The sequence below is a fragment of the Bos mutus genome, chromosome 3 (assembly GCF_027580195.1).
Source record: "Bos mutus isolate GX-2022 chromosome 3, NWIPB_WYAK_1.1, whole genome shotgun sequence".
NCBI classification, from domain to species: Eukaryota; Metazoa; Chordata; class Mammalia; order Artiodactyla; family Bovidae; genus Bos; species Bos mutus.
The window spans coordinates 76,540,269-76,567,440 of NC_091619.1; the positions used below are offsets into that span (position 1 = coordinate 76,540,269).

The 27,172-nt window shown below is 39.2% G+C and overlaps 1 protein-coding gene across 5 annotated transcripts in view; it reads right to left on the minus strand.

Moving 5' to 3' along the window:
* Window positions 1-27,172, minus strand: part of SGIP1 (SH3GL interacting endocytic adaptor 1) — a 237,433-nt gene that overhangs the window by 141,241 nt on the left and 69,020 nt on the right. For all 5 annotated transcript variants that reach the window (XM_070367880.1, XM_070367882.1, XM_070367881.1 and 2 more), the window contains exon 2: window positions 786-849. In XM_070367880.1, coding sequence (XP_070223981.1) covers window positions 786-849 — 64 coding nt within the window. The remainder of the gene's footprint in view (window positions 1-785; window positions 850-27,172) is intronic.

Below are 27,172 nucleotides of genomic sequence, written 5' to 3' on the forward strand. Positions count from 1 at the left end.
GCGCACTGTCTAAGGAAGAAAGCCCAGACACCTCAGCCTGGCACTTAAAGCCCTTCCTATCCAGCCCTGATCTTTTCAGCCTCACCTCCCAGCATCACATTTACCAGCAGTCGACAGACAGACAGACTGCCCTGTTTGGCTTGTCCTGAAGACCTCCTTGGATTTTCTACATCTCTGCTTTGGCTGTTGCTCCCTTTGCATGAAATGCATGTCCTCATCTTCTTGAAGATCAAACTCAAGGGTCCTCCCACTTTGAAACTTCATTGAACATCTCTTTAAATATGAGCTTTTCCACCCTTGAATTTCCCAGGAAATTCCATTTTTAGTTGCTCAAAAGGAACTTACCACATATTAATTTGTACTAGTAATAGGAGTAGTGGCTGCTGCCATTCACTGAGCATTTACTAAGTACTAGTTACCAGTGTAGTCATGTTAAATGTTAGCTGTTTTATTATATGAAAGATACTTCAATTTGCATGAATTAAAAATTATCAGAGGACAAGGCCACAAGGTAATGCTCCACATCTTGTGATAACATTTATGCAGGACAAACATGTATAGAAGGAAAAGCTAAAGGTGTGAGATCAAGATAACCCTTTTCCTTTTTAATTGTTTCTAAACAACTATTGATTTTCCCATTTTCTAACTTTCTTGCAGGGATTCTAGCCAAATAAGAGGTTTAACGGGCTCATTATTCTTCTATACAGCAGCCCAAACCAGATACACATTCCCACATGGGCACTATCAGCTGATGCTGAGCAGTGGTGTTCTCCTCAAGTACATACGTAGAATCAGTGTCCTTTTCTTTCTTCCGTATTCCAAAGGCCTTCCTTGTACGTTTTTTCAATCCTGTGGGAAAACAACAAAAGGTCAGAAAGTCTATTTTCGAATGTTCCTAGCAACATTCAAGGGAACTATTTTTAAAGTTGCAGCACATTAGTTAAATCTGAATGTTCAAAAAGACATGAAAGTTTCTTCATGTGTATGCATGTGTGTGCATATGTGTATGATTCATTATCATATTTTTCAACAGAGTTTATCAAGGACATGGCACTGTAAGCTCTTAGCACTATAAGCAATGTAAGAATATAAAAGTGAGGCTTCCCTGGTAGCTCAAGCAGTAAAGACTCCACCTGCTAATGTAGGAGATGTGGGTTCAATCGCTGATTCGGGAAGATCCTTCATGCTGCGGTGCCACTAAGCCCATTTGCCACAACTATTGAGCCTGTGCTCTAGAGCCCTGGAATCTCAACTACTAAAGCCCTCACCTAGAGCCCATAGTCCCCAGCAAGAGAAGCCACTGCAATGAGAAGCCTGTAAATTGCATTTGGAGAGTAGGCCTGGCTTGCTGCAACTAGAGAAAAGCCCACACAGCAATGAAGCAAAACTAAGTAAATAACAAAATTATTTTTTTTAAAGAATATAAATAAATAGAAAGGAGATCAGAACCAGGTACAGAAAAGTTGGCAAGCTTTTCTTAGACTATTGTTATTCATTCTTCAAATAGGCACTATGCCAAGAAACCCAATCACAGATTTCGAACAGTAATTTCCAGATTAGATGTATTCTTGAGAACAGGATAGTTCCAAGACAGAAATCATGTAAACCACATGAGAGAGCCACATTGGTCTGACATCTTTGTATTCATATACCCAATTCATCCTTTTCTACTTTCTCAATTTGGTGGCTTTATTGGATTCTCTGAACATACCACAACATCTATACTCCAACATCTCTTTTTCCTTACCACTGGCTGAAATGTTTTTCCTATCTTGTTGATATTTAGAACTTCCATACATGCTTCCAAGGCCCCATCAACTTCCACCTCCTCTGTTGAGGGCCTCCTAATCTTAGTGTAGCCAGAAAACGACTGTCCTGTGCTCCCCTCAAATTTTGCTCTTATATGTATTGACTTAGCAACTAACCAACAATGATACAGTATAATACAACAAATTACTCCACCTATTAATTCCTATGTCAGTTTCCCACATAGACTGTAAGACTTTCTAGGACAGAGGCCAAGGATATGCTCTCTATATCCTCTGCACCAAACACAGGAACCAGATAATATTTGTTGATTTAAGATGTCTTCTAAGAAGCATCATTCAGGTGCTATTGGAATAAGAAGGCTCCTTTCTTCCATCCTAGGTAAACCAAGCCCAATCTTGTATGTTCCATTCTTGTCCTATCAAGGTTCTGTCTGGGATTCCCATCTCCTACATGTCCTGTGGTTACACGTGTGGCTTGCGTTTCTCATGTCGTGTGAGTTCTCAGTTGTGTCCAACTCTTTGATCCCATGGACTGTAGCCGGTCAGACACCTCTCTCCATAAGACTTCCCTGGCAAGAATACAGGAGTCGGCTGCCATTTCCTCCTCCAGGGAATCTTCCAGACCCAGGGTTCAAACCTGCATCTCCTGCATTGCAGGTGGATTCTTTACCACTGAGCCATTGGGGAAACCAGTTCCTCATGTTAGTGAGTCTTATTCAGATATACCATTGCCTATATATTCAAAGCCTTAGACTTGTTACTGGTGGTTTGGAAATTTTTCTTCACAAATTATATCTGGAAAAGTCACTGATGTTCAGAATTTGTTTGGTACTACCGGGTGGATCTGGAGAAGAAAATGGCTACCCACTCCAGTATTCTTCCTGGAGGATCCCATGGACAGAAGAACCTGGCAGGCTACCGTCCGTGGGGTTGCAAAGAGTCGGAGACGACTGAGCGACTACCACTACCAGATGGATTGGGCGTCCCAGGGGGCTCAGTGGGTAAAGAATCCACATGCAGTGCAGGAGACGATCCCTGGGCTGGGAAAATCCCCTGGAGGAGGGCACGGCAACCCACTCCAGTATTTTTGCCTGGAGAATCCCCGTGGACAGAGTATCCTGGCAGGCTACAGTCCTTGGGGTTGCAAAGAGTTGAACGTGACTGAAGTGACTGAGCATGCACGCATGCTCCAGGTGGATCAAAGGGAAAAACACTGACAAAATCAGAGATTTGATGTCATCTTCTAAAACATATGAATCAGCCCAGACCACTTGGATGATCTGAGTCATTCATTATCTGACTCTCAAGATACTACTCAAATATAATCTCCAAATGCCTCTGTTTGTCTAATTTTGCATTTGAACAGTCATTCCATTTAAGAGGTTTAGGTCTTTAAAATGTCAATGTTTGTTTAAAAAAAATCTCCTCCCACATTAAGCTATTCTCCATTACTCTCCACATGAGGTGTTCATAGAAAACTTACTGACATTTAAAGTATCCACCCATTACATTTAGGAATACCTTCCCTCTGTCATTTTAAATTTTGAGTGTGAGAAACTTCTCACCTCTAATTGCCTTATGTCCTTATAGGGACAAAATTGTCATTTTCTTCCTATAATTTTTCTTGAGCTTTAAGTCTCTTCACTGGCTTCTCCATGCTCTTAATTCAGCTTTGGGGGTCCCAGTGAGTGCTATATTCACTGGTCAATATTGGTTTTTATAGGATTATAAAACAAATGCTATTATTGTCTTATGTTTTCAAATTACTTTAGTTCCTGTAACTTGATCATGAGATAAGAGATAGCATGTCCTACCAAACAGATGAGAAAATACAGACAAATTCCAGTAATTCTTGTATTAAATTAGTAACAGAACAGGCAATAGAAGATTTCCATAGACTCTGTCCTGTTTTTGACCACCAAATTTGGATAATAGCCAATTTGAACTAGGTCATGAACGTCATGAGTTGTCCATTTTCCAGTGAAAACTGCTCTGGCTCAGGCTTCAGGAGACAGAGTCCATCGCCAGCATCATTTCTAATTGTATAGATGAATATGAGTTACATTTTTTTTTTGTATTTCCATCTCTCAGTTTACAACAAATCAGCCAGTAACAAGGAATGAAAGAATTTGCACATATTCACAAAATGCAATGCCATTCTGTAGTTTTAGTTTCAATGAAAGTCATATTTCCCATATGTAGAATACATTCTCATATATGGAATATACACAGAAATACACCAGAGGTGTGACAATCCAGAAAAACAAAACTAATCAAACTGTTGAATAAGAGAAAACACTGAAAACCTTTACCCCTTGAAAGATGGAAGATGTGAAAGTTTAGAAAACTATAAAGAAAATTCTGAAAGGCAAAAAAATATGAAATACAAAAGTTATTCATATCTTAATAGCTCTTTGAGAAGATGCAGGAAGAAACAATCATACCAAATGAACTAAAAGTGAATGGATAAGTGTGGTCAAGTATTTTGAGAGTTTATTTAAAAATATTTAAAGAACATACACATGTCCACACTGCTATATTTAAAATGGATAACCAACAAGGACCTACTATACAGCACATGGAACTCTGCTGAATGTTATGTGGCAGCCTGGATAGGAGGGGAGTTTGAGGGAGAATGAACACATGTATATGTATGGCTGAATCCCTACCCTGTTCACTTGAAACTATCACAACATTGTTAATTGGATATACCCCAATACAAAAAAAAAGTTTTAAAAAATATCCAAAGAAATTCTTCAAAAGAGAACAAGGATAGTCAAAGATCTTATAGTAGTAACAAGCTTAAGATACCACATATGGTAACATAATAAGCTTAAAAAATACTATATCCAATGATTTTTTTCACTTCTGACTCTCAAACCACATGAAAGTTTTAAAGTGAATTTCTACAGTATAATTATCCTTTAGGCTGGGTCATGAATTTTTGTCAATTATTCTTTACCAAAAATGGAAGGGAAAAAATCAAGTGTCTTTGAGAAATGAAGTAACTAACTTTTCCCTTGCCAACATCTAAACAAAGATTTCTAAAGAGGAAGAGTTTTAATGTTCTGATGATCTGAGGCTAGGACAGTCCTCGTCCAAGCTATGGAGCTAAGAACACACTCCCATGTTCATGCAGAACTGGGTCAGGCACACGGAAGTCTGGCCTGTGCCTGCAGCATCTCTCCACCTCATTTAGATTCCTTTAGCCTCCTCTGGTATTATGGGAGAAGCTAGTAAAGTCTTGGAACTACAACAGCAAAATTTAAAAATAGACAGATTTTTAAGATGGTAGGAAAGCTTATTTCAAGATAGGTAGTCCTGGGTATGATGTTACAAGGTAATGAAATAGCAAAGATGCAGAAATGGACAATAGCAACAGCACAAATATATAGAGTAATGTTTGTAGCTACCAAAACTGAGGTCCAGCCTACGGGTTAGGTACCAGCTGCTTTGCATATATTGACTCATTTAAATTTCTAACAAGCCTTGTGAAAAAGTAGAAGGTATTTTCTTTGCAAATGAGGAGCCTGAGGGTTTACCTGAGTTAGGTTTTATTTATCATCATCTCTAGGGGTGGGTAATGGAGGTTCTTTACCCACGGATCCCAAGAGTTCTGCTGGACTGTGTCCTAATTTTCTTTACATCCCCTCCTTGGGGTGGGGGACAGTTTCATTCATTGATCATTCATAGTTTCCTTTTCCATCTATATGTAGACGAATCCTAAATCCATAGGTCAGATCAGATCAGATCAGATCAGTCGCTCAGTCGTGTCCGACTCTTTGCAACCCCATGAATTGCAGCACACCAGGCCTCCCTGTCCATCACCAACTCCCGGAGTTCACCCAGACTCACGTCCATCGAGTCAGTGATGCCATCCAGCCATCTCATCCTGTCCTCCCCTTCTCCTCCTGCCCCCAATCCCTCCCAGCATCAGAGTCTTTTCCAATGAGTCAACTCTTCACATGAGGTGGCCGAAGTACTGGAGTTTCAGCTTTAGCATCATTCCCTCCAAAGAAATCCCAGGGCTGATCTCCTTCAGAATGGACTGGTTGGATCTCCTTGCAGTCCAAGGGACTCTCAAGAGTCTTCTCCAACACCACAGTTCAAAAGCATCAATTCTTCGGTGCTCAGCCTTCTTCACAGTCCAACTCTCACATCCATACATGACCACAGGAAAAACCATAGCCTTGACTAGATGAACCTTTGTTGGCAAAGTAATGTCTCTGCTTTTGAATATGCTATCTAGTGCTATTTCCTGAGCTTCTGGATATACAGTACTTTTTATCATACTCAAGCTTCTATAAATAGGCATCATATTTCTTTGAAAGCCTTTAGGTGCCACCTTATACACATGTAACCAAACCTTTAAAGGCATGTCCAATCACTTACAAGTGTTTTCTGAATAAATCCCCCTTAAAATGAAACAGTTCTCCATGAACAAATGAATTAAAAAGAAATGTGGTGTACCCTTACAATGTAATATTATTTAAAGGAATGCAGTACTGACACATGCTACAACATGCATGAACCTTGAAAACATTATGCTAAATGAAAGAAGCCAGATACGAAGAACCACCCAGTGTATGAATCCATTTATGTGAAATATCAAGGGCAAGCAAATTCATTGTTATAGAAAACCGAGTAGAAGTTGCCAGGGGTGAGGAAGAGGGGAAAAGAGGAGTGTCTGCCTAGTTGGTATGGAGTTTCCTTCTAGGATGGTATGAAAGTTCAGGAAATATATAGTGCTGACAGCTACTCAACACTGAGAATGTACTGAATACACTTTAACATGGCCAACATGGTAAATTCTGTCATGTTTATTTCATCACAATAAAAAAGAAACAGAATAATTCAAGCCAGATTGTCCTGTGACCAAGGGGAGAAAGATAGGAGGGAGCAAAGAAGAAAAGAAAGAGACAAGGTGGATTGGCTTAAAAGTTTGGGATTTTTTTTTTCCTTTTAATTTATTTTTGTGCTAAAGTTGTCAATATTTAGTAAAGACACTGGGAGCTAGATAGTCACAAATCTTTCTTCATGATGACCTTCACTATCAAGAAACTGGTATGTCCATGACAATTGATAACTACAACTAAACCTCCAGCACTTCTTTCTCATGTAACAGATGTTTACAAAAAGCATCATGAACACATTTTTAATGTTCCTTTCAGCTTTTCTCATCAGATCACAATGTTATGTTAACCCCTACTAGATGGTAAGCTCCATGAAGGTAGCCCCTCCACTGTGTAATAGATGTCTGTCTTTATTTTCATTGTCCCATAGTGGTTCCCAAATAGAATATTCCTTAAAGTAATTCATTCAATTGTAATAACATAGAGGCACTATTTCTCATCCCCTTTTCAAACTGTAAGTCAGACCACTGGAAGCTTATGAAATCAATTTGTTAGGGTGAAACCTTCATTCAAAAATGAAATAGAAGATGAAAACTAAGTGTACATTACCTGTAGAAAGGATGAAGACTATATCATGAAATTCTTGGTCTCAGTTATGTGAGTGGTCAATGTTTGCAAACAGGGTGACCATGTAAAATACTTTTCTTATGACAGCTCCAAAATGTACAAAAGTGTTTAAAAATAACTTTAAAAAGTCTTTTAAATTTACAACACAAATGACTGTGTTCACTAATGTTCTTCTCTGAAATGTCTTTGAACTAATTATATTTTTAAATTAGATACCTTAGAATCTAAAGATACCTTAGAACTTCCTTACTTTGAGTGTACAGCTCTGCAGGTGAAGAAGAAATAGTACAGCAAAAAAATTCCCTTTATCAATTTTTCTTTTCTCTCAAGTATAACTGTTCTGTAGGGATTCATTAAGTAAACACTAAATTCTAAATTTAGCCTTTAAATGTTACACAGAAAATAGAATTTTTAAGAAGGACCTTCCAAAAAAGAATTTGGCCTCAGTACTCTGTTTTATCTTAGATAAAACATCAAAATCTGATACTCAAAAGAAACCACAGAGTTTTTGCTTGGTTAGTCTCATGTCTCCTAGTTTTAAAAATTACTCTTGATATATTAATACTTTTCCCTAAAAATAAAGATTAGTTCTTTAGATGGACAGATTGAGATAACAGTCCTGGAGCTGAGATCAAATAGGAGAAATCAAGGTGTAAGCATCCTGTAGGCAGTAGCCAAGGACTAACTACACAGAACACAGAAGATGCTGCTCTTCAGCAGAGATGCTGCCACACAGGAGTGTAAGCGCAGAGTTCTGCCAGCACCTCCTCCTTTCTCTCCTGTACTGAATTCTTACCATTCCACTGCTAGCTGGTAGGACAACAAGAGGTCAAAGGCAGAACGGTCACCACCATCAGCATGTTGGTAGCAAGTTGGTTTATCTTCCAGCTATCTTAAAGGGGCTGGGGGAAGGGAAAAGATGTGGCACTACTTTTTAACACCTTTCTCACTCATGTACTGGTGGCTCAGATGGTAAAGAATCTGCCTGCAATGCAGGAGACTCAGGTTCTATCCCTAGATCAGGAAGATCCCTTGGAGAAGGGAAAATGGCAACCCACTCCAGTATTCTTGCCTGGAGAATCTGGACGGAGGAGCCTGGTAAGTTACAGTCCACTGGGTCACAGTCCAGACAGGACTGAGTGACTAACACTTTCTTTTTTCACTCATGTCACAGTCTTGCTTACATACTGCTTTCACTAACAGCTCTGAATTATGGTGTTAAACACCCCATATAAGCATACTGCTTTTAAAATTGTTGAAAAGGTGGCACTTCTGGAGAACACGTTCCTGGGGTATATCTGGTCCTTCTGCTTCCCACCTGCTACAAACAGTGCTTTTGAGCAGAGCTTGGACAAAGGAAAAGGCTTGGGCACAAGGCTAGCTCTAAGAGTGAACTGGAGCTTTGGAAGAAAGAGGAACACTGGAAGGAGGAGAGGGTGGCAGTGACAATTGTTTAAGGTTGGTATGTAAAACACAGTTCATAGAGGAATACAAGCCATCTCATTATCTGCCTCAGAAGCATGAAGACACACCTCCCAGAAGCCCTGCAGGGGACATGGTAGAAGGGAACAGAATACATGGCCTACTTTGGAATCTGGAGATCTGGGATCATATCTCAATTTGACTTCTTACTGGCTGTCATTTGCAGCAAAACTTACAGACACTATGAGAGGAATTGTGTTAATTTCAGTATAAGATTCATGTCTTCACAGGACATGAGGTTTGGAGGAACAACCTTCATTTTTCTCTCTGTAATCCCTAGAAGTGAGGGGAAGGCAGCACTGGTTCACTAGGTCCTTCAATGTGCCGGGCACTAGGCTAAGCTTTTTTCAAATTTAGCCAGCTGAGCTATTTAAAATATTAAAAGATGATGCAGTTAAATGTTGTTCTCAATATGCCAGCAAATTTGGAAAACTCAGAAGTTGCCACAGGACTGGAAAATGTCAGTTTTCATTCCAATTCCAAAGAAGGGCAATGCCAAAGAATGTTCAAACTACCATACGACTGTGCTCATTTCACATGTTAGCAAAGTCATGGTCAAAATCCTTCAAGTTAGTCTTCAACAATATGTGAACCAAGAAATTCCAGACGTACATGCTAGATTAGAAAAGGCAGAGGAACCACAGATCAAATTGTCAACATCAGTTGGATCATAGAAAAAGTAAGAGAATTCCAGAAAAATATCTTCTTCTGCTTCATTGGCTATGCTAAAACTTTTGACTATGTGGATCACAACAAACTGTGGAAAATTCTTAAAGAGATGGGGAAAAAAAAAAGAGATGGGAATACCAGAGCGCCTGACCTGCCTCCTGAGAAACCTGGATGTAAGTCAAAAACAATAGTTAGAGTGGGACATGGAACAACAGACTAGTTCAGGATTGGGAAAGGTGTCTGACAGGGCTGTATATTGTCACCCTGCTTATTTTACTTATATGCAGAGTACATCATGGAGAATGACAGGCTGGATGAATCCCAAGCTGGAATCAAGATTGCTGGGAGAAATATCAATAACCTCAGATATGCAGATGACACCACCCTTATGGCAGAAAGTGAAGAACAACTAAAGAGCCTTTAGATGAAGGTGAAAGAGGAGAGTGAAAAAGTTGGCTTAAAACCCAACATTCAGAAAACTAAGATCATGGCATCTAGTCCCATCACTTCATGATAAAAGATGGGGAAAAAATGGAAACAGTGAGAGACTTTATTATCTTGGGCTTCAAAATCATTGAGGATGGTGACTGTGGCCATGAAATTAAAAGATGCTTGCTCCTTGGAAGAAAAGCTATGACAAACCTAGACAGTGTATTAAAAAGCAGAGATGTCACTTTGCTGACTACGGTCCATCTAGTCAAAGCTTTGGTTTTTTCAGTAGTCATGTATGGATGTGAAAGTTGGACCATAAAGAAGGCTGAGCACTGAAGAACTGATGCTTTCAAACTGGGTGCTGGAGAAGAGTCTTGAGAGTCCCTTGAACAGCAAGGAGGTTAAACCAGTCAATCCTAAAGGAAATCAACCCTGAATATTCATTGGAGGAACTGATGCTGAAGCTGAAGTGCCAGTACTCTAGCCACCTGATGCAAAGCGTCAACTCATTAGGACCCTGAGCTGGGAAAGATTGAAGGCAGAAGGAGAAGGGAGCGATGGAGTATGAGATGGCTGGATGGCATCACTGACTCAATGGAAATAAGTTTGAGCAAGCTCCGTGAGATGGTGAAGGACAGGGAAGACTGTCAGGGAGGAAGACTGACAGGGAAGACAGAGGTATCAGGGGAGAGGAGGAGGAGCCCTAAACTGCATGGGGTGGACCTATCTGAAGGCATGTGCATTAAGGCAAGGAACAGAGATCAGGGAAGCAGTGTGGTGTGACCTCACCACATTTTTAGGTGAACAGCACATATACAACAGCACATTGAAAAGCTCAATTTAGCCCAAAACACACTGAATAAATAAAAACCAAATAGATGTAATGTTTTAAGTACTTAAGATGTTTCAGGAAATCTGTCAGGAACTTCCCTATATTAACACAACCTTACAAAGTAGGAGCTATTATGTTATTGATTACATATCATGGTTCATGAGGAGTGACTGGAGCCAGGTCACACAGGTGGTAATTGACAGACCACATTCAGAGTCCCCTCTGCCTGACTTCAGAGCCCATGCCCTTCACGTCTTTGGAATATCTTTCTGTTAGTTCACAATTTGTTTTGCCCTCTTATCAAAAACAAGAGCAAAAGCAAACACAAAAACCTTAATTTTTTTAAAATTGAAAGACATTTTTAGGGAAATTAGGCAGGACATTTGTTAAGCACAAAGACTGTATTTTGCATATTTACATCTTTGTGTGCTGCCCAGTGAACATAAGGAGACCCAATAAATGTTTGCTAAATGAATTATTTCTGTGATAAACATGAATTCTCAGCTTAAGTCTTCATCAGCTTGAGGGGTTACTCAAAGGTGAATCGCATGTAATGGAATTACTTATTTTCTCCAGGAACTCAGGCCAAACATTTGGTCTCAGTAATAAAAAACAGGCAAATTTAATTGCCCTGGGCATAATGCCGCATATTGACAGCAACTCTCACTGGTAATATCTATTCATTATGATGGCCACTGTATTTCTGTCAGGAAAGATTAAAATACTTTGTGTATTAGCTTTTCCTCTAAGTTTTAAATATAGGTACTATAATCCAATTCAGATTGTTTGTTTTAAGAAGTTCTGACAGAAAAATTTAAGACCAGTTAAGAAGAAAGCCAGTTCCTCCCATGATTTTTTATGATATTTATGATTTTCAGCATCAAGACTACTGCCTAAGGTATGGGAGATGCTTAATAAAGGCAAGTACCAGGGAATATGAAGTTCAATGTCAAGCAGTACTTGGCACAGTCAGTTAACAAATGTTTCTTGATTGATCTACGCATTTACCGTTTTAATCCAAATTATTCAAAACTGGTGGGCATGTGCTCTTCAGTCTGAATGCTTTACCTTCATTTTTATGTGACTCAAAGGAAATCCAGGTGATCTTTGTACTTAGTGAGTACAGAGCCTCTTTATAAAATAGCACCCTTTCATTCTGAGCTGAGTCTATTCTCAGAAATATGCACGTTAATGACACACTCCATTAGAATTGGATTGCAAAAGAGGCTGATGTGGATGGCACCTTGAAGATCAGGTTTGATATATGGGAGTTCAGGTTAGTGCACTAAAATGGAGATGGCCATAAGACATTTAAGACTTCAAGGGCTAAAAATAATAATGATTTTTAAGGAACATGGACATGGTAACATGGAAGAAAATGTTGAAACAAAAATGGTCATGAAACAGGCTTTCCACAAAAGGACCTAGATTTGCTATGTCAATATCACTGCAATGAAGGAGTTGAGTGAAAATGGGAAGAGTTTTGAGCAGGTGAACAATTTCTATTAAGCATTAAATATAGCAACAAGGTGAGCTTTCCTGGTGGCTCAGTGGTAAAGAATTTATCTGCAATGCAGCAGAGGCAAGTTCGATTCCTGTCAGGAAGATCCCCTGGAGAAGGAAATGGCAATCCACTCCAGTATTCTTGCTTGGGAAATCCCATGGACAGAGAAACCTAGCAGACTACAGTCCATGGGGTCACAAAAGAGTCAGAGAGGACTTAAGGATTAAACAACAACAGTAACAAGATCCATAGGAAACATACATAGTTGTAAAAAAATGTAGGAGCTTTGAATTCTGAAAAACTTTTGTTCAAATCCCATCTTTACTACCTCCAGGGGCAAATTACACAAACTCTCTGAGTCTGTTTTCTCATCTATTACAAAAGGTGTTTGTAAAGTTTCAGTGGGTGTAAAGACTTTATATCTTACCTAAAATATATATTGTATATTACTTTATGCAGATTTATCTTGCTTTTATTTTGCAGTTTTGATTATTTACAAAGCAATGAGAAACCAGCTATTCTAACAGATTACTAAAAGTAACTAAATGACTGACTTCAGCAGTTACAGCATCTCCATTGCTCTATTCCTTTAGAAATAAAAACATAACATGAAATCTTAAAATAATCAAAATTTCAAAATCTCAAGGTTTTCCTGGTTACAGCTATAAAAACCAAACCAAGATTAAGAAATGGAATTTACTGACATCTATCATAAAATTTCCCCTGGAGAAGGAAATGGCAACCCACTCCAGTATTCTCGCCTGTAAAATCCCATGGACAGAGAAGCCTGGCAGGTTACAGTCCATGGGGTCACAAAGAGTTGGGCACAACTGAGCAACTGAACACACACACATCATAAAAGGTAAGTGGGGGATGGTTTAATACTCACAGTAAGAAACACAACTATCTCCTAAAGCAGGAAAATATTACATCATTGGTGAAGACTTTACTGTGTGCAAATCTATTACAAACTCTAATCAGCTGGTCATCCCAGCGTGATTGAAAGTAGGCCAGTGTTACTCTTACTTGGGTTAGCAGTGTATGGAATTTGTTTTCTGCTTCTTGCCAGCTAGGGAGAATAATACTTCAAGCACTAGTGAAATTAATTTGACCTGTTCCATGAGAACCTTGTTCTGTAAATGATTTTCCTCTTATCCTCTTTCTCTCTCTCACTCTTTCTCCCTATATCCACTGACATTCTTCTCTCCCTTCCATCTCCATTCCCTCCCCAGCCTGACAGTGACATGTAGACAGAACTGAAGTTAATGATCCTGCACAGAAGGACTCTGGTTTTCAGGCATAAACAGAAAAATTCAATTGAATTGTAATTCACCAAATCTCATTTGCAAAAAACTCCATTTTCAACAAGAAAATGAACCCAAAAGCAAGTAAACTGCACAATAACGGAAATGCTTTTCATATTCTCTCTCTCTCTTTTTAATATTTCACCCAGAGAGAAAGGGGCAAGTCCTTTGGTAAAATCTCTATAAATTTTTAGTATATGTGGCATTTAGCACTGTGAATTAAATTCTTCAAAGGATGAATTTTAAAGAAAGATGGAACATGTCCTACACAGAATTATTTTGGTTTTCATTCTAACTTACTATTTGGAGGCAGAGAGGTGAACAAAGGGAAAGAGATTTACATGGCATGGCAAACTCAATACATCATAGCTATTAGCTAGCTTTATTTAGTGAGAAACCATGGAGCCTGCTTCTAAAAAGGAATGCAAATGGTTTAAAAAGTTAAAAACACATAAGTATGGAGTTATTTCTTTTTAAAAGAAGGTCAGTTATTGGAGGAACATATACAAAATAAAGGTTAAGAGGGAACTAAGTTCAGAATTTAGGTCTAATTTCTTTTGAGAGGTCTCTGGAATACATGTGGATTAATTCTGTTTCTAAGGTTTATACTAACAATAGTCATTATCATCATCATTCACCTATCTATTCACCGATCCTCTGTACTTCTGTCCACTCACCCACCCATCCATCCTTTGACTATAATTTCCAATAGGTAATAAAGTTCATTGTCATGAAATTATGCCTGTTGGATGATATAAATCTATCAAGTTGCGATGAAAAGCTGCTCGCTTTTAGTCTGTTCTCACTGGAGGTAGAAAATATCAAGTCAGTCCTCTTGGAGAGTTAACCCTTGGTAGGTATGATGATTTATTAAGCCATTGCCTCAGCAGCTTGGTAAGCTAAGCAGTCATATTATTGTTCCCGTGTTTTATTTACAGATCTTATAATCTAATCACTTAAATTCATGTCTATTGGTCTACCAATGAATGATTCCCTGATTCTAGGCCCTCATATTTACCTAGGAAGCTCAGATGGTAACTTTTCCCATCACTGGTCAGTATTCTCTTCACCAATTTCTCAATGTTGGGCAGGCAGATAACTCTAGCCTTTTATTAAATGTCCAGAGTCCTGCTAGCTTTCGAGTATTTGGAATCACCATCAGAAGATCTCATCTTCTCATTTGGTGGTTGATAGAATAGGGGTGTGCTGGACATCTGTCATGTGCCATGGATGCTTCTGGACTAGAGATGCAGTATCTAATATGATGCTTGAATTATGTGAGGTCAAAGATCAGTTACTAAAACCTTAAAACACTCTCCTTCAATTAAGTACGTGTCATCCACTTTGGCATCTCCTTGCCAATTCATGGATAGGACATGCGTGCATAACTGTGTGGTGTTTAAGATGAAGAGTGACATGAGATGAGGATGTCAGGGGCCAGATTATACAGGGTCTTAAAGGTCAAGTTAAGGACTTTAGATTTTAAAGTACAATGGGCAGACATCGAAAGCATTGGAGCAAGAAAGTGACATCATCTAAATATCTTTTTTTTTTTTTTCCTACCAGCAATGTGAATTGGTTAGTACCAGAGAGCTCCAATAGTAATTTGTATAATGGTCACTGCGATGTGCTAAATAAATAAGTTGTCTCTTCTAGATCATTAAAAGACACAATCACATTGATGTACCAATTATTTGAAAACCAGCATTAGAAGTAGGTTCTGTTTAGAAACTCTAACTAAAATATTTATTAGAATAGCTGAATATCTGAGCATTTCTCACCACTAAAGAGTTTGCCATTTATGACAGTATGTAATTATACCAAATTTGACAATCCTAATTGAGATTCAAACTAATTCAGAGCCTTCAAACTAATGAAACTCCCACAACTCCTGAACTCAAACTCCCTGAATATACTTTACCATATTGCTTCATTATATGTGAGTGGGCAACATAGGTGTGTATAAATAAATATATAATTAAAAAAATATATATATATATACGTAAGAGAGAAAGAGAGATCAAGAGAGACAGAGAGAGAGAGAGCACACACAAACTATTTCTCATGATGTTCTAGAATACAGAATTTTTTTTGAGTATGGTTTTTGTTTCTATTTCTATGCTAAATATATCTCATTACTTTCTAAATGTCTAGAACAGTGTCATGAACCCCTATTTGGCTGAATAGCATTCCCCCAACAATCTGGGTCACATTCCCAGTGACACTAATACCATTTCAAGCTGAAATATGGCTTTCAGCATTTTGATTAAATATTCTGCTAAGTACTCTAAGAAGACTTTTCGATTTATGAGACTATAACCTCAAAGGTAGAAGAAGGTAAAAGGTGACTTTAATAATGATAAAGAAACCAAAACAAAACAGAAAAAAAGGCATTAGAAATGGGGTTTATAGAAGGAACACCAAGATCCAAATGCCGAGTCTGAATTAAGTTAATTATGTGGTACTTTACACAAATGTATGTTGTTCTTCCTGGAACAGACACATTTACAAGGGTAATTCTATGCGAAATTCAAAAGTTTGCTAGCATCCTAGTTAGGCTGCCCCAGATATTCCTCCTCTAAAATGCCTTTGAAAAGGGTGTGTGGCTCCACACTCTTTTCTGCAGTCACCTAAACACAGGCACACACCCTGTCCAGCACCACCATTCGCTTATGTAGAGCCCATTCAATTCCCCCTCCCCAGGATTTAAGCAGAATTAAATCTGCTCTGAAGTTACCAGAAGACAGATCTTGCTTAGGCTGGCATTTCAGACCTGGTCTATCATATTTCTCTAGTTTTAGCTGTCACTATTACTCTGTAAATAGTCTGCTCTGCAACCGAATGAAAATTCTCCTCATTCCCTAGACAAATGTGCACCTCTGCGCCCTACATCTTAGCTTCTGTTTTCAAGACTCTCTCTTTGGCCCACCTTCTTTTTAACCAGTAACCACAGAGACCCAGCCATCCTCCAGCTGCTTCAGAAATACCCCAACACACCTGCAGGAGGGTCTCCTCCAGAATTGATTATTTCTTCTCTTGAGTTCTTCTAAAACTTAAGACTTCATGACAAAAATCATCCAGCTTTGCCACATAGGACAGTTTGCATGCATGTGTGCTCAGTTTGCATTGTCTTTATTCTTTTGGAGTTTAAGCTGCATGAGGACAGGATCCATTTCTCACTCATCTTGTGCCCCATCACTGAAGCTAATTCAGTGCCCCGCACACAGCAGGTAGTTCATTAACTTTCATGAATTGAGAAAAGGGTTCCAAGCCAGGCCAAGGCCAAGTGTCAGAAAAAGACCTTCTCCATATCTGCTGGATATAAGCAACCAAATCAGGAACTTTTAAGTTAAATTCCTTCCATCACTGAGAAAAGAAACTCCACTAAACTTGCTAATCTTCATGTGTTCAAGTACATGTCAAAAATATACCCAACACCCTAAAAAGCCAGCAAAGTAAATGAAGAAGTAGAAGCAAAGGTGAAAGAAGATACATGAGTGTATGTACACAAATACGATGCGCTAATACTTGCATGGACCTCCCTGGTGGCTCAGTGGCAAAGAATCTGCTTGCCAACATGGGAGATGTGCGTTCAATCCCTGGGTTGGGAAGATATCCTGGAGAAGGAAATGGCAACCCACTCCAGTATTCTCGCCTGGGAAATCCCATGGACAGAGGAGACTGGAGGGCTACAGTCCATAGCGTTGCAAAAGAGTCGGACATGACTTAGTAACTAAACAAGAACAACAACCGCACTTGTGTCTTCAACACAGAAGAGATCCTTAGGCTCCCTCAGTGCCTGTTCTCTCTTATTTTAAGGGCAGAGATAACATTAATCTACTCTTCCAGACCTGAATGGCAGCAGCCAATTAGCGCAGGTCAAACAGGCAAAGCTAAGCATCAGTAGCAATAGCAGCTGCTTGAGAGGAAATGGCACATAACACTCTTAAGAAAATGAGAGGGCTTTTATCATCAGGCTACCAGCCCAGCTTGTTACAACAGAGTCTCTTAGTTTTGTTAAATTCTAGAATGGGGCATTAAGTGGTACTCTAAACAATGATAAATTAAAAAAGCACTTTTTAAGTTTTAGAAAAGGCAGAGGAACCAGAGATCAAATTGCCAACATCTGCTGGATCATGGAAAAAGCAAGAGAGTTCCAGAAAAACATCTATTTCTGCTTTATTGACTATGCCAAAGCCTTTGACTGTGTGGATCACAATAAACTGTGGAAAATTCTGAAAGAGACGGGAATACCAGACCACCTGATCTGCCTTTTGAGAAATCTGTATGCAGGTCAGGAAGCAACAGTTAGAACTGGACATGGAACAACAGACTGGTTCCAAATAGGAAAAGGAGTACATCAAGGCTGTATATTGTCACCCTGCTTATTTAACTTATATGCAGAGTACATCATGAGAAACGCTGGACTGGAAGAAGCACAAGCTGGAATCAAGATTGCCTGGAGAAATATCAATAACCTCAGATATGCAGATGACACCACCCTTATGGCAGAAAGTGAAGAGGAACTAAAAAGCGTCTTGATAAAAGTGAAAGTGGAGAGTGAAAAAGTTGGCTTAAAGCTCAACATTCAGAAAACGAAGACCATGGCATCCAGTCTCACCACTTCATGGGAAATAGATGGGGAAACAGTGGAAACAATGTCAGACTTTATTTTTTTGGGCTCCAAAATCGCTGCAGATGGTGACTGCAGCCAGGAAATTAAAAGATGCTTACTCCTTGGAAGGAAAGTTATAACCAACCTAGATAGCATATTCAAAAGCAGAGACATTACTTTGTCAACAAAGGTTCGTCTAGTCAAGGCTATGGTTTTTCCTGTGGTCATGTATGGATGTGAGAGTTGGACTGTGAAGAAGGCTGAGCGCCGAAGAATTGATGCTTTTGAACTGTGGTGTTGGAGAAGACTCTTGAGAGTCCCTTGGACTGCAAGGAGGTCCAACCAGTCCATTCTGAAGGAGATCAGCCCTGGGATTTCTTTGGAGGGAATGATGCTAAAGCTGAAACTCCAGTACTTTGGCCACCTCATGTGAAGAGCTGACTCATTGGAAAAGACTGTGATGCTGGGAGGGACTGGGGGCAAGAGGAGAAGGGGACGACAGAGAATGAGATGGCTGGATGGTATCACTGACTCAATGGACGTGAGTCTGGGTGAACTCTGGAAGTTGGTGATGGACAGGGAGGCCTGGTGTGCTGCGATTCATGGGGTTGCAAAGAGTTGGACACGACTGAGCGACTGAACTGAACTGAACACAAGTTACAAAACTGCTACTTCCCACCATCAAAAAAGGATTAAATGATGTTTGGTCATCTTTGCTTAAGAAATATAAGCAACATAAGAACACTGATTTGTCAGAATATTTGTTGCTTATATTAAAGATATAAGGTATATATTAAAACTTCTAAGATATTTCTAAGTGAAGTGAAAGTCACTCAGTCATGTCCGAGTCTTTGTGACCCCATGGAATAGTCCATGGAATTCTCCCGGACAGAATACTGGAGTGGGTAGCCATTCCCTTCTCCAGCAGATCTTCCAAATCCAGGGATTAAATCCAGGTCTCCCGCATTGCAGGCAGATTCTTTATCAACTGAGCCACCAGGGATGTAATATACATTACATTTCTACATATATTGCACATTAAAAAATATTTTTCTCTCCGAAAATTAATTTTTGGGGATAAAACTGGTTAGCCATAAGGTAGCATTCCCTGGTGGCTCAGACAATAAAGAATCTGTCTGCAATGCAGCAGACCTGAGTTTGATCCCTGGGTTGTAGGAAGATCCCCTGGAGGAGAAAATGCCAACCCATTCCAGTAATCTTGCCTGGAGAATCCCATGGACAGAGGAGCCTGGTGGGCTACAGTCCATGTGGTCACAAAGACCTGGACATGACTGAGTGACTAACACTAACAGGTACTATTCATACATCATCTCATCAGAACACACAGCACCACACTGTGCTGTGGGTATAATCATCTGTTTGGCAGATAAAGAACACTTCTCTGAGAAGTTCCACAGCTTGGCAGTACGGCATGGATAGGAAGTGATGGTCTGAGGTCCCATGTGGGCTTGTTGAAACCCAAGACGTGTGCTCTTGACCCACTGCATGTGTCTGCTAGGTGGGATGTATGCAGTGCCTTGACTGGGCACTTGCTGAGGGCGCTCGGGAGATCTGGTGATTCTCTTCTCACTTCCCCAGTCTCCTCTGCCAGCACTCCTGGGACCGCCTGTTGTAGCAGTAGCAAGGACAAAGTCAATGGTTGGCATGTAGGAATGGAATATTTCCTTTGCTACCAAGTCCTAATGTTTTGAGTAGGGTTCCCCTCTGCAGAAATGGAAGAGGTTGATCAGACATCTCTGTATGGGGTGTCCCTTGGTCAGGGAAACTCACTCTGGGCCTTTCAGGATGCCCCCATACTAGATCAGATGCAGCCGCAATCAGAAGGCAAGGTGAAGGGAACGTATCTTTTCTCTCTCTGAATTATCAGTTTTCATTTTAGAGATAGAGACAGTGACATCAGCCTCTTCACTTACTCTCAGCCATCAAAACGTACCCTGACACTATTGTGCACCCTCTCTTGCTCAGCTGTACCCACCGGTAGGCCATACTTGAAACAATCAGTTGGCTGTTTTTCACTTCGGCCTAAGGCACTCTCCAGGACTTAGCAGGTTTTATTTGTAAGTATTGCATAGTCAGGGATGCTTGGCTACCTGGTCACTGTCCATAATAAAACTACAAGCCTTAGTCCCTCATCCTAAAGAAAATTTTCATTTGAGATAACTAAACAGAATTTTGTTTTTGAAATAAGAGAGTAACAGGGAAAGTTCATAGTTAAAGGAAGAAGATTATAAACTCAGGCATGTTTCTTAAGCAATTAAATGACCTTAAAATATCTGTTTGAATTCTGTATTAGAAACCGCATTATAAGATACTACAGTTTACAGAAATAATGCACGGCTCCAATCCTGTTTTTCTCAGGAAGTATACTTTAGAATTCCAGGAAGAACATACTCATGTAAACGGCCTCTCTAGCTATAAAAAATTTGGTCTTTTACTACGTAGCAGTGGTCTTCATCTTTTATTTTTTTTTGGTCACAGACTCCATTGAGAATCTCATAAAAATATGGGTCCTCTCCCCATAAGATACTGGCACACACATATATCTACCAACCTGTGCATATCATTTCTGCATTATAGACTGGCTAAATGTATCACAGATCTCAAGTTAAGTCCCTTCCTCTGTAGGAACTCAAATTGTTTTGCATTGATATATAACAATAGGATAAAATAAATGATCACGGCCAAGACAACCCAGCAATGCCAGGCATTATGATGAATCTTTGACAGGGACTAAATGTTACTTAGCACTTCAGAAAGAATCAGGGCTTGAATCAGGCTTAGAATTCACAGTGTCTGTCTCTGGACCCATGATGATGGATGCTGTACATTACAATAAATCAGCTGAGTCCTTTGTCATGTCTCGCTCATGGAGTCTCCCTATTTTTTCTTCTGGCTGGTCTAGTCATCCATTTGTTTCTATTACAAAAAGCCACAGTGCTTTTGCCGGACCTGCAGCTTTCAAAACCACGTGAAGCAGGGAAGAAAATCCCAGTTATTTCGGAAGCAGAACTAGAAGCTAAAGAGCTTGGTTATCAGCAATGATAATGGAAGAAAAAATAAACCTAGTTCCTTTACTGGGTTGATTACAATGCTGGGCTGTCTCACATATTCTATCTCATTTAATCTGTAAATCAATCCTGTTATTAGGTACTATCAGTCCACTTTTTACATGGGGTAAAAATCTAAGAGATTATGTGACTTGTGTAATACACCATGATTAACAAATTTCACTAATATTTAAAAATATTTGTGTCTAGTATTTTTTCAACTTTTATGAATGCTTTTAAAAGTACTATTTAAAAACACCTGAGATCTAACTCTATGCTTCCAATATCTTGAAACTATCTGTGTCTGAGAGACCTCAAAGCTTCTTCAGATGAAAAGCTATGCAAGGGGGGGAAAAAGGTGACATACACCACCCAGAACACTCAGGTGAAACAGTGAGGTCACATGGATTTTGCTGAGACAAAGCAATTGAAACCGTATGTGGAGGACTGGGCTTCCATCCAGGAGTGCTCACTCATCCTGCTTCTTCTCTCAAGACATGATTAAACCAACCACAGAGATGATCAGAGCTATCAGGCGGTCAGGATGAAACTTCGTCTCCTCTTTCTATTCACCCTCAGACAACAAATTAGCCTTTATCTACATTTCCTCCTAGATCAAAAGGCAAAGCCTTTATGGACTGTCATGGCAGGAACATCAGCTTGTTTTGGACTATAAAGGAGTCATGAGTCATTGTTTTGCTCTATTTGTTAAGAACTCTGGGACATACCAGATAACACAGTAATTTTGTAATATCTTGACTGACTGCCTTCCCCCAACATCCCATTAACAAACAGTCGAATATAATGACTGTCGTTCTACTCTCTTAAAATTCACTTCAAGTATCCAGGTTGAAAACAGCCACACTACAATTTTTTATATCTTACAGAGGTGTCCCCTCTCTTCACCTTCTTTGGAAGCTTCCCATTTCTACCTCTCCTTTCATTTCTCTACCTCTTGGGGAAGTTAGCTGAGATGAGGTAGGCAGACAGTCTAGGGGCCAATGTGTCCAGAAAACCCAACACAGGGACTTCTACCTGGGGAACTATCACTGTAGAACAAAAGAACAGTCAGATAAGAAAGTTTCCAGACTACATCTTCCAAAGTCATGCTTGGAACTGACCCTGGCTCCCCCATCGGAAACAGCCTCCTGTAACTGAAAGTGAAAATATTTGGCAAATGCTTACTGAGCACCTAATATATTCTGGACATTACCCTAGATATTGTTCTACAGAAATAAATAAGGTATAACTTTTGTCTTTGAAGAGCACTGCTGAGTTAGAAAGAGAGATTTATAAACATAAAATTTTGATAGAGCATATCTGGATATGCTTACATGTAGTAGTTAGAGTCTATGGCAGCAAATAAAAAGGGTACCCACCCCAACCTGGGGACTTAGAGAAGAGTCCCACCTGACATACATAACCTGAGTATCACAGGATAAGTAAGAATTAGTGTGGTGGAAACAAACAAAAAAAAAAGGGATGAGCAAGAAAAGTGGTATGGACTGAGTAAACCATATAAACATAGGCACAGGATGATGAAACGGATAACATGTATGGAAAATAAACACAATTTGCTATTTGTTACTAAAGCTAAGTAAAAAGGAGACAGTGATAGGAGACGGGACTGTTCTCTATAGAAGATTAAATAAGCTCAGATAATTCTTAACATTCTCTGAAATATGATCAGTTATTAAAGACCTTTTATAGATGAGAAAGCCAAAGCTTAGGGGAGTTAACAAGCTCACTGAAAAAAAAAACGACATAGATATGTGGCATTCTAGCTCATAACTGTCTGACTCCAATGGCCATGCACTTTCCAGTTTCCACCATACCTTGCAGCCTTCCTGATGAAGCATTAGCAAGAGCACTAGACCAGTCATGCAGAGACTGGTCACTGGTTTTAAACAAGACAAAGCCTTGAACAAGTTCAAGTTGGGGAAGTTGGTTCATAATATTCTTTTGTGTGTGTGCGTGAGTTAAAGTTTTACTCAGGGTCTTCTTGTTGGTTAGTCTAAGTCATGTTCAACTCTCGTGACCCCATGGCTCCTCTGTCCATGGGATTTCCCAGGCAAGAATACTGGAGTGACTAGCTTCTTCTTTGTCCACATAATATTCTTTTAAAAATTATTTTTTATAACATTTAAATTCTTCTCACTGGTTTACTCTTAAATGTAATTTCCAGTTAGGTCCTAATATAAATGCAGCCCAGTTATTACTGTCCTATTCAGTGACAATTGGCATATATAGTTATCCCCCTGAAAGGTAGCAAGATCCTGGAGTAGGTCTTCCTGTTTGGGGGCTTCTTATCTATTCTGAGCTATTCTCTACAATATAGGCAGAGTGGTTTTCCAAATCTGCAAATCTGATTATGTCTTCCTCCAGCCTAAAATCAGTCAGTTCTAGACCCCATCAATAGCCCTGCACAGTGTTTAAGATCATTCAACATGACAATCTCATTTATTCACTGGCTTTCTTTCCTGTTGCTCTCCCTGGGTCACGCCACCACCCAGTAATACTTCACTTCTTGCACCCTCCATAAGAGTGTGCTATTGGTTCCTGAGCACACTTTCCTTTCTGCTTTGAATTCCTTTTCTCAACACGTTCAGGCAGCAAAACTCCTACTTGAGCTTCAGGTTAAAACCTAATCATACCTTTTCCGTAAAGGTTGCCTTAGTAACATCATCTAGATAGAATCAATTACTTTCCTTGCTGCAGCCATCAGAACTTGTGAATGCCTACTGTTATTATTATTGCCTTATGATTAATGCCTTATTATTGCAACTACTTCATGAATACAACTTTTCATTTTTATGACTTCCATTTATAGGAGGGAGGTCTCATGCTTGCTTCATCTTTGCATCTCCAGCTTCCGGCAGAATGATTGGCAAATAATATATATTGATAAATATCTGAACAAATGAAAGTTATTCAAATCAATGAAAGATGCAATCTTAGACATTTTTGTCTTAGATGTGAGTCATAATCACTGTTTTTTTTTTTTTAATCTATTTTGGAAAATTAAATTTCTATAAGTTTGTTGAAATAAACCCAAAGGCACAAAGACTGACTGTTTAACATGCTGTTCATAAGGCTGCATGTTAAATGACATTGAACAAAAGCACAGCAAAAGCTCACCAAAGCTCGGAAAAGCTGTGCTTTAAAATATCCATTATAATAAAAGGCAATGAGTCAAATCTTGTCAAAGTTCTTGCATTCATTGGACCTTGGGTTTTAATACTGCCTGCCTCTCTGATCTGAAAAGATGGTAGCAAGGATAGTTTCTGTGAGGGCTGATGGGAAAATCCAGACTCTCTTCAGTGTTAAATTGGAGCTCAGCAGGTTGAAAATAGATCCCAAGTGTCCAGTTCCCTGAAAGACAGAATCAGCCATTTAGCTCCAAGAAACCCAAGGAGAGGAGATCGTCCTCTGAAAGACCTCAGGGTCTCCTTGGTTACAGGAGCTGAAAGTTGTTTTAATGTTTTTTAGTGTGTATTCAGACCATACTCAAATCCTAATGCCATAATATCTTGCGTATTTTCCTCACATACTCAAAATCAAGAGGGGCAGCAATTAAGTCAGACAAATATTCTTGTTCGTTAAATAAATAGAATGGAAGTCCATCTCTTTACACTACAAATCGAAACTTGGAAGGAAGGAGACAAATGAGGATTGAGGGAAAAGCATGACTTGTGAGGGGCATCTTGGGAGGGGAATCAGGACACCAGTATTCTATTTCAGTTTTGTCTCTGAATTGCTATGAATTTTCAGGCAAATCACTGCTCTGCAGCTTCAGTCACTTACTGGCCATTTAGATGGACAAATTCCCCAAATTCCATTAAGTATAAATTACTTTGGATGTAAAATTAGGCTAACCCATACCTACCTTAGAAGATTTCATGAGGAATAGACAAAGAACATGGATGAAGTATGTGTCCCAATGCCCTACGGCAGAAGTTCCCAACCCATTTGATGTCTAAGTAACATTTTCACAAAATAAAAATACCTAAGAGCTCTGTCCATTAGTGGTGGTGGTTTAGTTGCTAAGTTGTGTCCGACTTTTGCGACCCCGTGGACTGCAGCTTGCCAGGCTCCTCTGTTCATGGGATTTTCCAGGCAAGAATACTGGAGTGGGTTGCCATTTCCTTCTCCAGGGGATCTTCCTGGCCCAAGAACTGAACCCGGGTCTCCTGCATTGCAGGCAGATTCTTCACCAACTGAGGTATGAGGGAAGCCCACATTAGTAGTTAGGTACAAATAACTTGATAAGTATTTTTTTGTCCTTAACAGCTTAAGAATTGTATGAACAAAGATACACATATATTGGAATAAAAAAATGAACAATTTTATTATATTTGTAAATAACCACGATTACTTCCTAAGGAAATGTGTGTTCTTGCTGGAACATTGCCTCCTTAATTTCCTGCCCCACATGGACTTTCATTCTTTACTTGCTTTCGTCACCGTAACTCTCGAAAACCCAACTTTGCAAAAATATGAAATCATTTGAAAGAGTAGCATGGTCTAAGGTTGAAATGTGAAGCACCTTAAGTTTGTTCACCATCTGACAAATACATTGTGTTCCCCTGAAAAATTTTAAATTCTGAAGGCACCATGGTACCCTGGGGCAACTTGGCTCATATTTTGGGAACTGCGGCTCTAGCACATAGCAGTTACTCAGGAGAAATCCAAAGTAGATGAATTATCTCTTTCAGGTGAATACTTCTATGATTTGTTAGTTTTTTATTGCTTTTTCTATACTAGTCTGGATAGAGTTCATAAGAAAATAAATCTAAATCAACTACTTTCCCTTTTCTCCTGGATTAAAAGACATCTTTATCATTAAAATAAGTCACTGGTGTCAGTATCTAGAAACTGATCATCTTTGACACTGAAGGTTGCCCATATATATTAATCACTGCAATCATATCTAAAAATACCCACATGCCCGAGAGAACTTACTTTCTCCTACACAGGCTAGTTGTGATCTTTTTCCTACTTGAACTATAAAGGAATTAAATAAAATCTGTTCACAATTTACCAGCTGCATATGGTATTACTTTTTAAGGAATGTTGTATTTAAATGCAAAATCACTCAATTTGGGGAATATTTATTTATGAATTATAAAGGCATTTCAGCCAGCATGTGAATCATGCTTAAATGAGGTGAAACTGAAGGAGGAAACAAAAAGTTAATGCATAAAGTCCTTTTTATTTGGCATGACAGAGGATAGAGTACAGTAGAAAAAATCTCTCAGGGCAGGAGAAACAGCACGTAAATGCTGACTCTGGGGCTCCATCTTGTGTCGATGGCAATTTATTGTTAATGCTTCTCTGGAGTGTTACGTTAAGAAGGACTCTGAGGGAAAATTCAGGCTTTCAAAAAATTAAGGGCAATGATCCCCTAGTGATGTCAGGAGCAGAGACTGAAAGCGTACATGCTGCATATTTGCCACTTCCGACTGAAATATATAGAAATCCAAAACACCCATTTTTGCTTACTTCTTTTACTGTTTTACATTAAAAATAGAAAATAAAACAAATAATTACAAGCCAATACTCTCTCAAATTTTAAATAAATTTCTCAAGTTGACATACGGTAAAGATAAATAGCTTTCTGCTATAATGTAGACTCAGGTCAGCTGAGAGAGCAAATGTATCTTTAAGAACAGTCCCCAAAGTAGCAACATTATAATAATACTAGGAAGTATTAAGCACACAACCATGTTAGGGTTGAAAACACCTGACCATCATCCTCTGCTACTATTCTGAAGGAATAATTCTCTTTATTTGATATCTAATTGCTGTAAAATGCAGTTGCAATTTCCAAGGGGCTCATCACAGATCTTTTAAAATCCACTTGAGGTAACCGTAGATTCACATGCAGTTGTGAGAAATAAGAAAGTGAGAACCGTGTGCCCTTCAACCAGTTCCCTTTTCCAGTGCTGTCTTGTATGACTATAATATAATGTCACATCCAATGACATACAATAATGTCATTGTATCAATGTATCAAT